At 52.8% G+C, this 17827-nt stretch overlaps 1 protein-coding gene across 9 annotated transcripts in view; it reads left to right on the forward strand.

Moving 5' to 3' along the window:
- Positions 1-17827, forward strand: part of RXRG (retinoid X receptor gamma) — a 213567-nt gene that overhangs the window by 173415 nt on the left and 22325 nt on the right. For 8 of the 9 annotated variants that reach the window (XM_059413399.1, XM_059413397.1, XM_059413398.1 and 5 more), the window contains one exon: positions 14054-14301. In XM_059413399.1, the coding sequence (XP_059269382.1) occupies positions 14083-14301 (219 nt within the window). In that variant the 5' untranslated portion in view covers positions 14054-14082. Of the gene's footprint in view, positions 1-14053; positions 14302-17217; positions 17351-17827 lie in introns of those variants that run through there. The other variant, XM_059413404.1, reaches the window with a different exon arrangement.

The following is a 17827-nucleotide window of genomic DNA, read 5'->3' on the forward strand; positions in this document are numbered from 1 at the left end:
TAGGCAATTCATCCCAGGGCTGGGGGGGGGGGGGGGGGGGGGGACAGCTTGCCTCCTTGGCTGTGCAGAGCCCTCTGTGAGGCGTGGAGGGACTTTGCAAGGTGGCCATGGTCCCTGCCGGGGTTGTGTTGGGCTAGGGCACTTGCTTTTTCATTCAGGGTGCCTTGGGGAGTTTTTGAGCCAAGTGTGGTATTAGGTTCTGGGAAGACAGATGTGAATGAGACGCAGGCTCTGCCACTTGTGCAGAGCAGGCTTATCACACAGGCATACTGTCATATTTCTGGCTCTGTGTGCTTTGGGGTGCAGGAGGAGGCTGTTGCTGGGACTCAAGAGGTGGGGGACCATGGATGTGTCCCTGGAAGAGGGGATGTTGAAGTCATTGGGGCCAGTCTCATGCTATGACCCAGTGAGAGTGGTGGCCAAGGCCATGACCGGGACATCTGATCTCGTTTATAGTTGGGTCCTGGGTGTGAAAAGCCTTCTCAGCTCCCGTCTTGGTCCCATTAACAGTCGAGACACTTTTTTCTTTTCCCTCTGAATTCAGTTGTCTGAGGTCAGAGGGATGTGCTTGTCCTCGAGGTCTTAGATCTCCCAAGGTCTGGGAGGCTGTGGCTTCATGAATGCCATGGAGACCCTCTGAGCCAGTGGGAGTGAAACAGGGTTGAGGGTGGAAAGATCCTGGGAGAGAGCTAAGAGCAAGGTTGGATAAAGGTCTAGCGCCAAATTCAACCGGGGCCGCCTGTTGCAATCTCGAAATGTTAGTCTGCTCAGGGACCTCGAAGACCATCTTGGACCTCTCATTTTTGGAGTGGAAATGGAGGCCTCAACAAGGCAGGGGCCAGTCTAAGGCTACATGGGCTTGAATGGGAGAGAACCTTCCAGAAAACCCCTGACTCAAACTTCGAATAGTACTCCTTTAATTGGATCTAATGAAAGGGAGAGAGAAAGAGCAAGAGAACTGGAGTTGGGTTCACATACCAGCTGTGTGGCCTAAGGCAAGGAATTGCCAGTCTCTGAGCCTCAGTGCCTTGGTCTCTAAAATGGAGCTGATAATCCATCCTCAGGTATTGTTTTGAGACTGAAACATGCAAACATTCGGAGAAGCAGCCACTTTGGTGCTGTCTGTGTGTTTGGTCTGTAGTAAAAGTTAATATTTTCATCTCTTCCATTTTGCTCAAGCACTGAACATGCAGATTAACTGAAAAATCAAACGTTATTGGAGAATAATGAATTAGGAATCTTGGGAAATAAAATGAGGTCCACGAAGATGCACGCACTTTTGCTGGTTTGGAGTCTCACGATTGTGGGGGCTCTGGTGGTTGGTGTAATGCGGTTTCAGAGACAAGGAGACACAGCAGTGCAGCCACAGAAGAAAATACGTTGATGTAACATGGGGAGCCAGAGGGAAAAGGGCCACTAGGTTGTTTAAATGTCTCCCTCTGATGCGACTTTTCCTTGTTCCCAAGGGAGGAGAACAATTATTTTGTTTAGCTCTGTTGATGTTTTCCGTTTTGTTTGCGTGCACCGGCTCAGAGTGCTAAAACACGGAGCCAGAGGACATCCCCCCCCCCTCCCCGCGCCCCAGCTGCAGGGACGTCTGTCTGAGAACTTGGCACACCCCGGAGGCACAGGGAAAACCTGAGGACTGGGCTGGCTGTCACCTGCAGCGCCGGCACAGAGAGAGGAAACACGTAGCTGCAGGGATTTCGTGCCTGCCCCCCTTGCCTTTTTATACAGCAGCAAATGGAACCTCAGGGGGCTCCTGGGATCCCCTGTGAGGAGTTCTAGGAGTCACCTGTGGGAGATCCCCCCTGGGGATTGTGTCTGGAGCTTTGCTTCCCAGATGTGAGCTCATCGTTCCGTTGGTGAAGAGGGGCCGGTTCCTTGGGCCGAGCTGCGGTGCCTACCTGGGTTGCGGTGGCCGCGGTGGTCTGGCCGAGGTGCCCCGGTGCCCAGCGCCCCGCCCTGCCTTGTGACCCTTCCCTCCTTCTCCAAGTCCTGGCTTTGCCAGCTGCTCAGTAAGAGATTTGTTTGCCTGGAGGAGACAGTTGCTGCCTCTAAGAAGATGGCAAAACAAAGCCTGTAATTCCCCCATCCAGTTGGGCGGTAATCCTCGGGGGAGAGCAGGAGCGGGGGCGGGGCTCGCGTTTCAGGGAACAAGGGTCACTGCAGCCGCCCTTGTGCGGGGCCCGTTCCCCTCGCGAGCCCTTGACCCTGAAGGCTCCTGACCACCCTCCGAGGAGTCACCACGAGGATCCCGCTGCTTTTAGAGGCGAGGAAGCGGAGTCACCACACAGTGTGGTAAGGTGTTGAAGGTCTCGGGGCCGGAAAGTGGCACTGGCCGGGATTTGAACCCAGGCCATCGGGCTCCAGTATCCCTGGTCAGCTGAGCTACTGGTCAGGGCGTCTGTGGACCACACACTTGCTCGGGGACAGGCCAGGAAGCCACGGGAAGCAGCGCAGGCCTTGCTGGGCTGAGGAGCCCTGATCCCGCCGCGACCCTGCCCCGTGGCCGCAGACCTGTGGCCTGGCCACTGAGGAATAAAACACGGGGGAGTTCGCAGTCACTCAGCAGCAAGGGACTCTGCGGCCCTGCCTGGGGCTGCCCCTGGAGGCCCGCTGATTTGCAAGAGTCCTGCCCAGCTGGCCCTGACCTTTGTGCGGAACACTCTGCTTTTCCCCTAAGAGTCTCCTTAGAGGAGGGGTGGGTCGGAGTTACGTGTCCCCACGTGTTTGTGTGTATGTCTGGGGGGCGCTGTGAGGATGTGCGTGGGTGTGGGAGCTGTGTGTGTGTGTGTCTGTGTACACGGATGCGTGCGTCAGAACATACTTCTCCCCTCCACAAATGTGTGGGTGGCTAATTAGAACCTACTGTGGACATAAGTGGTTAGGGTTTATGTCGGAAGGCGTAACTGTTTATTGAGATTTAGGAAGGAACATATTTAGTGTAAACTATTTTCTGAAACATTTACAATCTTACCAGGAGACAGAGAGCTGAATAGGAACTGGGGGAAGAAATTGTGCAAAGACTAATCTAAATTCTCCACCTCTTCCTTCCCCTCATTATGTCGCTTCTGTATCTGCAGAGAACTTTGCCACCAGAGCTGGGTGGCTGGGATGCTGTGATTTTCTCTTATTGGAAAGTGGAAGACTCAGAGGCCTAGGGAATTTAAAAATTTATTTTCTAGAATGCCTGGGTGTGGGGGGCTCTCCTGGGATTGGTCCAGGTCCTGCTCAGCAGTCGTCACAAGAGTAAAATGGTAGCTAATGTGTATTATGCACCTGCTGTGTGCCAAGCCCTCCTCCACATTGCAAATCTCTCTTGGGCATTGCAAACACCGTCTCATTTAATGTTCTCTAGGGCTCCTTGAGGGAAGGCACTACCGTTATCACGGGGAGTGATGACAGTGTCACTGTTGGACTAGATGACCAGAGTCACGGGGAGGTTTAGCAAACTGCTCAAGATCACCCAGCTGGTAAGGGGCAGACCCAGGATCCAAATCCAGGCAGGTGCGAGCTGCCTGCGGTGCTGGAGCCGTATGCTGCACCTGCTGTTTGTTGGGGGGTTAGGATGGAGAGCGGGTGGGGTGCGGGGGCACGGAGTCCCAGATCTGCCACAAATGGGGGCACGGAGTCCCAGATCTGCCACAAATGGGTGAATTATGTGTAATAACAGCAACTGACAATCTCAGTGCTCAGATCATAATGCGTCTTTTGGACATGTGTAATTACAGCAAATGACTGAAATGACTGGGCGTAGGGGCAGGACACTGGGCACTGGGAGGTGCTAAGAAAACAAAAATCCAAAAAGTCTCCAGATGGACCCCGCTTTGTCCTAATACACGGAGCGCGACCTTATATTCTAAGGTGGGGCTCAGCAAACTTTATGAAGAGCGGGAGAGTAAACCTTTGAGTCTTTGCTGGCTCTAGGGTCTCCTGTTGCAACTGCTTGTATCCGAATCCTGTCCTAGGGTGAGAGGAGCCGTAACTGAAGTAGCGAAAGCTAAGGTACAGGGAGGTTCAGGGCTCCTGTCTGTTTGCGAAGCCCGAGGGGGTCGTTCTGGAGAAGGCTGAGTGCTCTCCAGTCTGCAGTGGTTCCCATCTCTGCCTCTAACCAACCTCCTCCTGGCTTCCCCGCCACCACAGGGCTGAGTCTTTAAAGCCAGACTGAGGGGCCTGCGGGTTGGGGTCGGGGTGGGGGTGACCCCTTAGTTACAGGCGAGGACATGTGGGGAAGCAGGGTGGCTTGCCCCGGACCTGCAGCTGCTTGTGGTCTTTAGACTGGGTTCCCTGGGGTGGCTGGAGGGGGAGAAGGAGGGAGGGGTGGGGAAGCCTCTGAGAACCCTCCCCCCACCCTTTGGGGAAATAACTCAGCTCTACACCACCCCACAGGGTCAGTGTTAACTTTCCACAGTGTAGGGGTTTAATAAATAAAGCCTAGACGATCGTAAACACTTGGTAAAAGATCCCCCTTGCCATTTCAGAAAATTTGGAGACTCTAGTTCTAAAGTCACTAGAATTTTGTGCGTAGATTTTTCTTAGGGGAGGTGTGCCTGTTCTTAAAACATCAGGCGGCACTCCAGGCGATCCTGACAAAGCAAAGGCAGATGTGGATTCAGTGCGTGTTACAGAAAGTTCTGTTTTCACAAGTCATTCTGGGGCAAGCCTCCTGAGATCTGGCAGAAAGAGAGCTGGGACCTGGGACCTTCAACCCCTCCAAATTTTCAGGAGACCTTGGCCCAGGGCCATTGACTTTGATGAGTCATGAACAACCTGGAACCCCCTGCTGTCTTTATTAAATACCTTGATTGAGAGACAGGGAGAGAGAGGGGAAGATTCGAGGTATGAAATCAAGCTCAAGTTCCTGATGGGATTTCAGAATCCAACACCTGAACTTGAAAAATGGAGAAGCTTATGATCTTTAATTCAGAAAGCATTTACTAGGAGTCAGAGGAGCGGCCCGGAAGGAGCTTAACACATATGTTGGGATATTTCTTCTAGGCTGTTTGGCCTGGCTTTCATGTCTGCGAACTCAACATCTCCTTCATCTCCTTTGCTGGTCACTAGCGTCATTGGGAAGCAGTCTCTTAGACATTTAGGCGGTCATGGTACCTGTGACTTCTCAGCCTCAACGATGAGGGGAGTAGAGCAAAGGTCAGAGTTCATCAGCAGGGAGAGAATATTCTAGACTGTGCTGGGAATGCCGGTTGGTGGTTAGGCACACGTTGGCTAAGTATCTGGCTTGTGCAAGGGTTGTGCAGAGCTCCAAGAAGGCAGACCCATTCCCTGTCCTGAAGAAATGATAAACTAGTTACACGCTCTGGAGTCTGCCTCCGTATTTGGAGATGACTTATTTCCAGAAATGTTTCTTGGGACTGAGGTTTAGCGAATGGGTCCCAGGAATTTACGCATTTAGACCCTGGGAACAAATGATCCTGTGTGCCTTGCCTAATGTTAACATGCACTAGGGGTGTTGTTCACTGTATTTTAGATGATTGCAGTCTTTAGAAGACTGTATTTTGAACAAGAAGGCCAGAAAGATAGAAAAAGGGACCGCAGTCATGGGTTCAAGAGCTGGATACGGACAACATGGTTGTGCAAGGACTTCAGGAACAAGGGGTGAGATGGGGGCACCCTCAGCAAATGCTTGAAACATTCATCGGCATTTTTTTTTTTTTTTAATTTCCATTTGAGTGGGGTCATCGGCATTGTCTTAGTGGACCTACGACAGGTCCATGGTCCGCCGCTGTATGGAGCTGGTTTAAAGGGACACAGAGTGTTCCTTGTTAGAGGAGCCCCTGCTCCAGGATCCTGGCCTCCCGCTCCCTTATGAGTTAGACACAGCGTAATACCCACCTGTACCATCAAGGCTGATAATTTGGGTAGAAAAAGTGGTATCCAAGCAAGATGTCATTAATTACATGCAGAAAGGTTACCAGAAACTGTGCTAGGCTCATCTCAGATTCTAGGTCTATAATAGTTCACAGCAAGTGCTTAAAAAGGTCACTTTATCATTCTGAACCTGTTTTTCTAACTCGAGCTCGAGCTAATGGGGTTTACTTCTGCCCTACCAACCACTCTGAGTCAGGTTCAAGCTTCCATGAACCAGGCACCGGCTCCCAGGAGGGACTGCTCTCTCCGTAGTGCCTAGCTTGGGGTCTGGTACATGGTAGGCACTCAACAAATATTTTTTTGACTGATTGAACCAATAACAGACATGGAAATAAACAGTATATAGTTATGAAGAGCTTTGTGAGAGATGGTATGTAGGGTGTGGAATGACCTTGAACCTGGGAGCCAGAAGACACAGTGTTTTTGTACTGATCGTGTAGCCTTCAGCAAGTCCTGAAAACTCTCTGGGATTATTTTCTTTTCTACAAACCCTGAAAGTCTGGTTTCTAACCCTAAGCAATATGGCCTTACGAATTTATGACCTAACTGATTTGGAAAGGTGATTAAATTTGGTCATGGTATGAACTAGTTTGTATTTGCTCCTTTGCCAAAAAAAAAAAAATGACACACACAAAAAAAGTTCGTGGAACAAGTCAGACTGTAGAGTGTTGCCCCATTTAAGATACATCTGTTTTGAAGCAATTTAAAAAGCCTGGTAGGAGCATCATTAGCATATTAACCGGGTGTTAATTACAAAGAAGTCTTTTAAAGCAGATTTTATAAAATCTCCGCTTAATAACCATTAGCTTGCGGTACTGGAAATACAAACTCTTCACGTGTGTTACTTAGCAGTAATAAAATTGTAATTTAAAAGTAATCTGCCAACTTGTCAAGAATTTAGACTGGTTTTTTTCTCAATTGATCGAAATGAGTAAGGTTTTGCTATAATTATATATAATGCTGGTGATAATGAGGCTGATTATCAATCTTTGCCTGCTTTTCACTACCCCCATCATGGCAGATTTTAGGAGAGGTGGGGTGGGAGGGGCTGGCAGGGTGGGAGCAGGGAGGGGCAGGGAGGGGGGAGGAAGAAGGGATGCCACTGTGCTCTCCCCCTCCCCCAAGCACGGGGAGAAACAACCCCCTCCCCCACCCCAACAGCCCCAAGCCCTCCTTTAAAGGGACCTGCTGGAAGCCGGAACTGCCCTGGGAGACTCCGAGGGGCTGGCTCGGGCGCGGAACCCGTGAGCCGCTGATCTTGGCCTCCTCCCTTGCTGCTGGGGGGCCCTGGGTGCTGAGCCCCTTCTCCCACACACTCTCCACTTCTGCCACTTTGCTTTATTTTCCCCACTGAGAAAGCCAGAAAACGCTTCGAGAGCAGAGAAGGCTTCTTATCAAGAAATGTGGCTTCTGCTTCTGCTCCTTACTGCCTGGGAGTTGGGGACCTCCCACCTTGGAGTTGGCCCTCCGTAAGCTGTAGAGCTCGGTGCCTCGGAGACACCCTCCTGTCCAGGTCCGGGTGGCCGAGAAGCTCGGAGGCTTACTTGCCAGTGCTTTTGAACATGCCGACAGTGACTCAAATATAAGAAACGTGGACTAGCAAACCCCTGGCATCCAAGTGCCCCCTCCACTGGAGAAGGGAGAAGCAAAGGTCAGGCTGAATGGAACCCCCCCCCCCCAACATTGGAAGTGGGTGGGGCCAGAGTCTGGGAGGGGAGTGTCTTAGTCAGAAAGTGCCAAGGTCAGGGACATCTGACTGCCCGGTCCCGGAGATCAGGAGTGAGTTTGAGCCCCATGTTCGGTGTAGAGATGACTTAAAAAAATAAAGTCTTTGTGTATGCACCACACCCAGTGCTCCATGCAATATGTGTAACAATCTTGGAACACTGAAAATAAAATCAAATAAGAAAAAAAATAAATTCTTTTAACAACAGGGTCAAAGTCCAGAGTAGGGTGGCCAGTTAGATTGGGGAAGGCAGGGAGGAGTCCCAGAGGAGGGTCGTTCATGGTGGGGGTGGGGCTAAAGCCCAGATCCGCTGCTTTCCTCCATTCAGATGCCACGGGTATAATTTACAAGTCCTGTTCCCTTGGGCGAAGTCTTTAATTTCTCCGTACCCCAGCTTTTGCCTTTGTACAGTACAGAAAAGCAAACCAACCTTAAGGGGTCTTGAAGGTATGAAGTCTGTCAATGTATATAAAGTGTCGGGAACCAGATCTGGCTCCGGGCAATTGCTCCATGAATGTTATATTCTTTTGTTGTTGTTAGTCATGGAAGGAGGTGCTGATTAGTGTCAGTTAAAGTGCCGTCCTGTGGCGGGCCTCTGCCTACCTCGCTCTGCAGCCTGCCTGTGTTAGGAGCCAAGCAGCCATGGCGGGAGGAGGCAGGGGATGATAAGTTTCCCTTACACTAGGAAGAGCCAGCCATGGGGCACCTGGGTGGCTGAGTCGGTGGAAGCGATTGGCTCTGGATTTTGGCTCAGGTCAAGATCGCAGGGTCCTGAGAGAAGGTTCCTTATTCAGTGGGGAGTCTGCGGACGATTCGCTCCCTCTGCCTCTGTCCCCCCCCCCCCCCCCCCCCCCCCCCCCCCCATGCTCTCTGTGTCTCTCTCAAATAATAAATAATTTTTTTAAAAAGTATTTTTTTTTCTTTTTAAAGCAAGAACAAGCCAGGTGTCAGACTGCTCTATGATTCTGGGGCTCACACACCACGTCCCCCCATCAGAGACAAGGAGACAGGCTTGAGTGTCTGCTGGTGCCCCCATGGGAGAGGGTTGAGTGGGACTGGGCTGTGCAATGCTCCCTGGACTTTAGATGGAGAGTTGTGACTCAGAGATAGCGTCTCTTGACCTCCGTCCCCTTCCCGAGGTGGGTAGTAACCGGTGTCAAGCCTCCGTACAAGTTTCCGCTGTGCAGGAGAGCTGTGTTAGCAGGCCAGCAAAGTCCCTGCGTGGCGGCAAAGGGCTGGACACACCAGGCCACTTGCTCCCTTGTCTGGCCAGTCAGGAAGACTCACGCTTGACATTTTCCTTTCATTGGCTGAGGAGGAGGTTGCTAGGCAACTTCCTCACTTTGGTAAGAATTCTGTAGTTCTGAGTACCCGAGATTCTCTTTCTCAACAAGGCCCCCTCCACACACACACACACACACACGCACACACACACAAGCAATTTGTTACTCAGAGATTTTTGCATAGGTTAACAGCGGGGACAGAGATCTCTGATGCAAGTGATTCCTACTGATGAACTCTCTGTAGTTATATCCATTAATTAACCAAAAAATGATCCCATCACTGCTCCCAACCCGATGTCAAGTGTCTTTTGAGCATCTGCTACGTTCCGTGCTCAGGGCTGGTCCCGTAATGGGAATCGTGAACAGCCAGGGAGAGAAATTAAAAGTATGTGACAACCAGGAGGACGGCAGCCGGTCAGACTGGAGGTCACGTGGAGGACCTCTTTGTCCCGGGCCGGATTATGGGGTGATCTGGGCGATCCTAGGGGAAGGGTAGAGTGGCTGGGGTGACGGAGGGGCGCTCCGGGCTCAGAGCAGCGGTGATTTACTGCGATTTACTGTGTGTGGCCAAGTCTGTCCTTAATAGAGCATTTAGCATAGGCCTGGCTCCGTGATCTTCTACACCGGCGTTCAAGCCACACACGGCCCACCCCTCACAACATTTACAGGATAGTGCGTTAGTGCACCTGCTGCTGCGGCGTCCACAGTCTCAGGTGCCCTCAGTGATCCACCGAGGTGAGCGTGTGTGTGTCTCCACGTTGCGTGGGGAACTGCGTTCAGGCGGGTCAAGTTCCTTGCTCAAGTTTATGTGCCTGGAAGGAGGCAGAGCCTCAAACTCAACCTAAAGCTTTGTGGCTTCAGAGGCCCGTGCTCTGCGGCGCTGCCCATGCAGACTTCAGGAATCTGGAGAGTTTAGGTGCCCCTCAGGTTCCCAGACAGCTCTGATTGCTGGGGACGCGCAGCCTGTCAGCCTGCAGTCTGGAATCCCAAAGAGCCCGAAGGTCCAGCTGCCGATGACAGGGACCCCAGGGAAAGTGGTCCGGACTCAGACCATGCCGGGTGGCTGGGACCTGCGCCGCTGCTTTGAGGTGCTGCCGTGCCGTAGCCTGCTCCGGGTTCACGGAGCCGCAGCCGGAAGGGTCTAGGACACCCTGGGCAGAATGAGGCCCAGAAATAGGAAAGACTTTTTTTTAGGTATGTTGCCCCGAGAGAAGACACTCCTGAGAAAGCCCCCTAGCCCTTCCTCACCAGATGCATTCGTTTCTGTTTAAACAAATCCTTGCCTGAGCGAAGGGTGTCAGCTCCGCGGAGTGGAGGGTTTGTGCGTTTCCCAGGCATGTGGCAGTGGGCACAGTCTGGCAGTGGCCAAAGAGGGTTAGAGGGAGTAGGGTCAGGGAGAGAGCAAGACTGCTGGGGCCCGGACCAGGGCGGATGCGCCTGAACGGACAACGGACCCTGAAGCATTAGGGGAAACCTTGACTTCGGATCTGGACTAGAAACTGGGTTTCTGGAAAACATGTGGTGGCTTTTGGTCCTGGCTGTGGCTCCCACGTGGCTTGAGAAAAAGGGGAGAGAGGGCTGGCGGCCGTGGAAGTGCCGTGGACGGTCACGCTCTGGCCTGTGTCTGTGAGGCCGGGTCCATTTCCCATTGAGAAACACGCCTGTGCTTAGAGACACCGCGTCCCACCTTTTCTAAAAGCAAAACGCTCCTGTCTGAGAACCACGGGGTCACGGGAGAGGCACAGAACCAACCTGCAGTCCTGTAAGACACATCTGCCTTGTCGGATTTTATTATTATTTTTGTGAATGTGGTTCTAAAGTAGCCTACCGCTTCTGGACCACGGACTCAGCAGAAGCAAATCACTTTTAAGGCCTTTGCAAACCAAGCTTTAACCCTGTTTCAGTCTGTCTCAGGCATGCCGGGCTCCTCACTGAGCAGCCAAGCCATATCCTGGTTGGCATTATTATTATTATTATTATTAATAACAGTGTCCTTTTCATTTCAGTCCCCCCCCCCCCCCATCATCTTATTTTATTCCTGGAACAACTTGTGAGTTCCCCAGAGCCCACATTCCTATGTTCCTTGTGCAGGTCAGTGTTTCTCCCACACAACATCCACTTCCTCGCTATTCCCATGTGTTCTGCATATGGAGTACTCTTGGACTTGGACTTGGTCCTAGGTCACTGTACTCCTTTATTTTTAAAGATTTATTTATTTTAGAGAGTGAGAGTGTGAGCAGAGGGAGGGCAGAAGGAGAATGGGAGAGAGAGAGAGAGAGAGAATCTCAGGCGGGCTTCCCCTGAGCCCGGGGCCCAACATAGGGCTCCATCTCACGACCCGGAGATCGTGACCTGAGACGAAACCCAGAGTCAGACGCTTAAGCGACTGAGCCACCCAGGCACCCCTACTCTCTTTTTGAAAACTTAAATCGCTATTTTTAGAAAGGTAATCTGGTGCAAAAATAGAAGCCTAGTCACTTGCTATTAATAGAAGGAAACTGTAAAAATAATTATAGAACTATTAATATATTTTTTAAAGAGTTGGCCACACAAAATACTACCGAAAGTGTCCCTTACAACCGTGTTACAGGTCTCAGACCTTGCGAACCCTGGGGTTGACGCAAGTGTGACGCGGAGCCTTGTCCCAGTCTGTCCCACAGCTTTGGGCCTGCGTTCGGGGTACAGAAGTGAAAGGCACGGGCTCTCTGAGAGCCGCATAAAACAGAATAAAAAGGAGAGTAGGAGGGTCGTTTGGTTGGTCTCTGGAAAGCTGAAGCCAGGAGGGAACAGCGATTGCCTTCAGGTGGCGGGGCTGTGGGGGCGACGGGGCCGCCGTCCTAGCCGGGAGAGCGCGTCCCATCAGGGCAGGCGGGCTCCCGGCTCACCTGTCACATGTTATCTTAGGAACAGGCTCAAGATATACATTGGCCTCTTTAAATGTCAGGCTTCCAGGGCCTCAGAAGAGTCTAAAATTGTTCTTTCCAATCAGTGGCCATCTGGGAAGATTTTTGGTTTCTCTGGCTCGAGTTCTCGGAAGCTGCCCTTTTCTCTCTCCTTCAGATCAACTTTCAGCTTGAGATCCCTTCATAATTGAGTCATCTTGTACTTTGTGAGGTGACGGCTCTCCAGATCATCCTTGCTGTCCTTGACAGCACACACAGGGGACAGCATGGGCTTCACGTTGACAGCTGGAATCTAAGCTCTGTCACTGAACCCCCCCCCCCTCCGGGCGGCTCCAGGGACCCTGCTGGGGTGGGGGGAGCAAAAACGGACACTCGTCTCCCTCTCCCAGTTTAATGGAAAAGACAGGGAAATAAATAAATATGGCGACACAGTTTAATAGATGCTAGGATATGAATAAGGGCAGGCTGTTGTTAAAAAACGGAAAAGGGCATCAAACCAGACCAGGAGCACCAGGGAAGGCTTCCTGGAGGAGGTGACACTTGGCTTAGACCTTGAAGGATGAATCCGAACTTGGTAGAAATGGAGGGGAGAGCGAGTCATCCCGGAACAGTGTGGGGGAAAGGCTGAGCGTAAGTTTTCTCATCTGTAAAAAGCTAAAGTGATCCTCACAGGCTTATTATCAGGATGAAATGAGTTAACATATGGAATTTGCCTGATGCTATTCAGGACATGTGATAAGGGTCTGAGCCATTCATTTGAACCCCTTGGGCACTTCCTCTGTGGACCCACAGAGTGTGGTTCCTCTTCAGTTGTGCTACTTAGATCAGGTGATCGGGATTTATCTGTTTGTAAGACCATTGTCCCTGATAGATGGAAACTCCCTGGGTAGAATGATGGACGATCAGAGTTTCCTTGATCGTGGCAGTGACTGTTCTCGCCACTGGGAGACCTTAACCATGTTAGCAGAAGCTCAAGAGAAACTCCAGGTTGACATTTTTCCAGTGGAATATTTATGTTTAAGAGTAGTTGCACAGTATTCGAAGGGAGCACATCTCTCCCCCCATGCTGCTCCTAATGCTACACTGAGTGACCCCTGAGGTCTCCCCAGGGTTTGGACAGCACCTCGCATCCCGCATGTACCAGGTACTCGAGGTACCCCTTGAATGACCAGGCAACCATGCGGGGAAGCCGCGCTGTGATTCAGGGTAGGCAGCCCTCTCGCTTCTCCAGTCTCTGTTTCCTGCTACAGAGCCACGGGTTTATAGCTTCTCTTTTCTGGAGAGAAAGTTCCATGCTGCACTCCTGAGAGGAAGCGGGGCCCCCTCCGTCTCTGTCACCTTGAACTGTGGCTCATCATAAGGGAACTTGGAGTCAACTTACCTGGGAGAATTAGGACCAGAGGATCATGTGCCCAGGACCTGTTCTGCAGGCACTTGTGACCACAGCTCCCTGTGCTTGGGGTAGGAACAGCTTGGGCAGGCCTGTCTGCGCTTGCCCTCCTGAGCCTTTTTGTGGCCAGTAAGCCATGCCCAGCCATCCTGAGTCTCCTTCCCTGGTGCTGATAAAACCCCATGCTGTGGAGACAGGCAGGGCAAAGACCTTAATGGGCACAAAATTGCAAAAGATACAGGCGGCCAAGGGTCTGACAACAGTCACCCCCCTCGCCTTGCCATGGTGCAATGTGATCCCTGACAGCAGGAACTGTGTTCTCTTGGGCTCTGAAGCCCCAGCCCCTGGAATCATACCTGCATCTCAGAAAATGTTCATCGCATGTGAGCGAGTAAGCTGCTCCTGCCTCGCAGGCTCAGCCCGACCCCAGCTCTCCGAGCACCAGGAGTGTGGAACTGGGCATTGCGGAGGAGCCTGGACACCTGCTCGCTTCCTCTCCGTGTGTGGGTTTGGACTTGACTCCCCTTCCCTGTCTGGCTGGCCCCGGCCACAGTCCCTTGGGCACCGGGGGCTCGTGGACTATGCCGCTTATGGCCCTGGGTGTCGATGTGACCCAGTCCAAGGTGGGTTCCAGGCGGGCATCAGAGAACTAAAACATGGATGCGTGTTCTGTCGGAGAGCGGGTTCTTCCTGTGCCTTTAATCTAGCAGCTCAGTGGGGGTGTCAGCAGCTTGGGGTCACAGAGATGTAGTGTGGTCGGGAGGAGAGGAGAGCTGCAGGACACAGCAGGGGGCCTCTGTCCACAAGGGTCATCTCTGTGCCCCCCAGTCTCCCCTCACCTATGCTCTTCTCCTTACAGGCTCCCCCGGCCACTCCGGCTCCACGTCCATGAGCCCATCGGCAGCCTTGTCCACAGGGAAGCCGATGGACAGCCACCCCAGCTACACGGACACCCCAGTGAGTGCCCCACGGACTCTGAGTGCAGTGGGGCCCCCCCTCAATGCCCTGGGTTCTCCATATCGAGTCATCACGTCGGCCATGGGCCCTCCCTCAGGTGCACTGCCTGCGCCTCCAGGAATCAATCTGGTCGCTCCGCCCAGCTCCCAGGTAGGTGCCCGTCCTCTCGCGGGACTTGCCGGCGACCTCGCACAGGTTGTCCCTGGCTGCTGCTGGAGCTGAGCCCTGGCTCGGCAGGGCTTCGAGGTTGCTTGCTGACGGGTCGTGTCTCCTGCAGGGCCTTCACGGAGTGTGTCGACCATGCCTCATGGGCCAGGAGGCTGTGGCCCACAGGCCACCCCTCTGGTTTAATGGTTTAGCCCTGGCAGTGATTTCCTCGTTTCTGAGGGCCGTTTGTCATTCTGGGGACAGACCCCTCTCTGTTCTTCTCAATTCAATAATGAGTGTTTATCAAGTCCATGAAGTGACTGCGGCTCCACCACAAGCTGAGGGCGATATTGACGTGGAAATGATCAGAATGCCGTGTCTGCTCTCCAGGAGCTGGTCCCCGAGAGGAGGACTGGGCAGGTGTGGCACATGGACAGATCTAGAAGATGGCCCGTTGTCCCTGAGATGGAGGAAAAGACTGGAAACCCAGGAAGGAAACCTCCCCTAATTCCTCGTGTTTCCGCTGCTACAGAGGGGAGGGGGCGTGTGCGTGGACGGCATGTCCTTGTTGCACTGAGGACCCCGAGGGTGGCCGGTTGCCGCTTCCTGCCGGCAGTGTCGCAGCGAGGTCGTCCACCTTCCTTTCCTGTGGTGGTCAGTTCTTGCCAGGATGATGCTGCGTAACAATCTTCAAATTATCATGGTTTACAAAAACACACGCTTTTTTTTTTCCCCCTCACTTGCAAATTTACGTTGGCTGGGGTGGCTCTGCCTCAGATGGTGGGGGGCTGGGCGAGTCTGCAGACGCGGTGCAGGTCTGCTCCTCGGTCCCAGAGTAAAGGAGCGACAGCTGTGGGGGCATGCTTTTCTCGTGGGGTCTCTCGAGTGCAAAATGAAAACCAGAGCAGCAGGGTCCAGTGAAGCCTCTGCTCGCTTGTGCCCACCAGTGTCCCATGGGCCTAAGCGAACTGTGTGGCTCACCCCAACACTGGCAGGGCAGGGAACTAGGTGGTGCCTGTTTCAGCCGGAAGTACTACGGAGACAGAGTGCAGAGGATGTGAAGAATTGGCAACAATAATCCCATCTGCCATGTCTCCTCTCTTACTTACGGGCATCTCACTTTTGGGTTGCACTGTCCTGCCCCAACCGCAGAATTAGTAGGTTTTGAGGCTTCCTTGGAATTTATGGTTTTGGAGAAGAGTCAGGAATCCCATCATGCCAGTATTTCTTCCTAATACAGGGAGAACTTCTGAGACCACCCTTAGACCATCCCTTTCAAGAGGCTTCCTGGGTGCGGGGTCTGGAAGCAAAGCCATGTGGAGTCACAGAACTTTAGAGGTGTTAACGGATTCAGAAATCTATCGACTGGGGGATCCAAGCATCTGGAGAAGACCTTGGGGGTGGTCACTGAGTGGGATTGCGGGAGCTGGGGCCAGGCAGGCAACGGAGGTGCGTCAGTGGGGCGGACATCTGTCAGCTGGGCTGGTGGGGTCTCCAGGGAGCTGTCCCTTTCCCTTGAAGCCATTTAGATGTCAAGATTTGACAAGCAAATGGGTCACATGTGGCTAGGCCTTTTAGCTCCAGTTTGTAATCTGATGGTTTCACCCGTAGGATCTCCTTCAGAGTATACATTTCTCCCCCATCCAATAATTTGGCCCTTGTGGAGCTGGTGAAAGCCCACTGGAGAACCACTAATTCTGTCTACATTGTCCTCATCCCACCAATTCAAGTAGCAGAGCCCAGGGAGCTCAAGTGACAGGTCCCCCCGCATACAGCCAGTCGGCAGCAGAGCCGGGGTTCTGGCCCCAGCGTCCTGACCCCCACTCTGTGTTCATGACGCTGCACTCACCTTGCTGCCGTGGTGGGTGCTGACTCAGTCCGTGACCCCCAGATCTTCCTCTGGCTGCCAAGGATCAAAAGATGGTGAATTAGTGCACCTGAGGAGCCGCAAGGGGGCGTGGCACATCACGCAGGAGAGTTGCAAGGCAGCGTGTGTGGGCGACGGTAGGCACGAGGGCGCCAGGGAAGGGAGCAGGAAAAAGGCAGCTCTGAACGTCCCACATGCCTGTTCCATGAGAGTGTGTGACCACTCAGAGGGGTGGGGACCAGTCGGCCGCGGGGATGGCCCCTCGGTATTTAAGCCACTCTCACCTCCTGTCACAAGCAGAGCTGGTGATTACCCTTGAGAATGTGAGATATTGTTTGTTTCTTTCGTGCCAATGGACTCCGGGGAGGCAGGTCCTGGCCCGTGGGCTGGGGACAGAAGGAAACGAAGTTCTGGGCTGAAAGTAAACTCTTGGCAGGGCGCGCCCGTCCACTCATTCAACTTTTTAGGAAGACCTGCTGCGTGTCTGGCGGTCCTTGCCGCTGTCCTGCGTTCTGGGGATAAGCGCTGAATAAGGTGGCCGAAGTCTTTGCTTCACAGTGGTGACACTGTAGCAGGCAAGCCGGACGAACAGCAAAGGAAGGAACAAGATGGTTTCATACGGCAATCATTGTATCTATGAAGCAATAAGACAGGGTGAGGTGACAGACAGTGACAGGGCTTGTGGGTGGGGAGTGGGCAAGACACCATCCTTCAAGGCTGCTTTTAGCAACCATGCTCCGGTCTGACTGAGCCAAACCGAACCAATAAACTCAGCTTCCTAGCCGAGCGAGTGGCAGGGCCGCTATTCCTGGACCATATGTCTGTACAGAGGGATTGGGGTTGAAAGGTCAGCTGAGAGCTGTGGTCCTGGCCAACTGGGCTGTGTGCAGAGGCCGAGGCCAAGTTTCACTCCGGGAGCTATATTAAGCTTGCCAAGCTCTGGGGAAGCTCAGCAGCCCTGGACACCGAGCGGTGTCGTGGGCTCGGGCTCTGGAACCCCCTGAGCAGAAACATTCTGCCCAGTGAAGCGGCCGACACAGGGCACCTCGTATCTGTTAGCTGCAGTGGGCTGGACTCTGAACCACCCGCATAGAAGGTCTCTGTGCATCTTGTCTTCCTCACCCCCGGACGGGTCTGAGGGGGACTCGTGCAGGAAACATGGTCCTGCGGTGAGCCGGGTCTAGGGTAAGTACAGGTTCAGGATGAGGGGAGCGGGGGAGCTGTGGGTGGGGGCAGCAGCTGCGTCTCCCGTTCCCTGCTCTGTCCTGCTGTTGGAGCTTCGCTCTTTTTTGCGCTTGTTGGATTTTCATTCTCGAGGAGTAAAGGGAACTGAATCCGGTACTGTGGGGCGGGGACTGTAACCTTTTGCAAACCACTGAGGCTTCCGTGGGTCTCAGTTCCCTTTTCTCTGTTTTGGGGTAACATGCTTTCCCCTCGTTACTCTACAGGGATAGTTATGAATATTAAGGGAGCTCTGGATTTGAAAAATCACTTCTTAAGCACTCTACGGCAGTAAGGTGGTGACGTGATTATTATTACACCTAGGTGATACTACACACTTCAGTGATTTATACTCTAACCCTGTGTGATTGTTGATTCTGGCGCACTCTTGCTGAGAGGTTCCACAGAAGTTCATTACCATAAGCATTCATTGAACCAGGC

Source organism: Mustela nigripes, chromosome 10 (genome assembly GCF_022355385.1).
Source record: "Mustela nigripes isolate SB6536 chromosome 10, MUSNIG.SB6536, whole genome shotgun sequence".
Taxonomy (NCBI): domain Eukaryota; kingdom Metazoa; phylum Chordata; class Mammalia; order Carnivora; family Mustelidae; genus Mustela; species Mustela nigripes.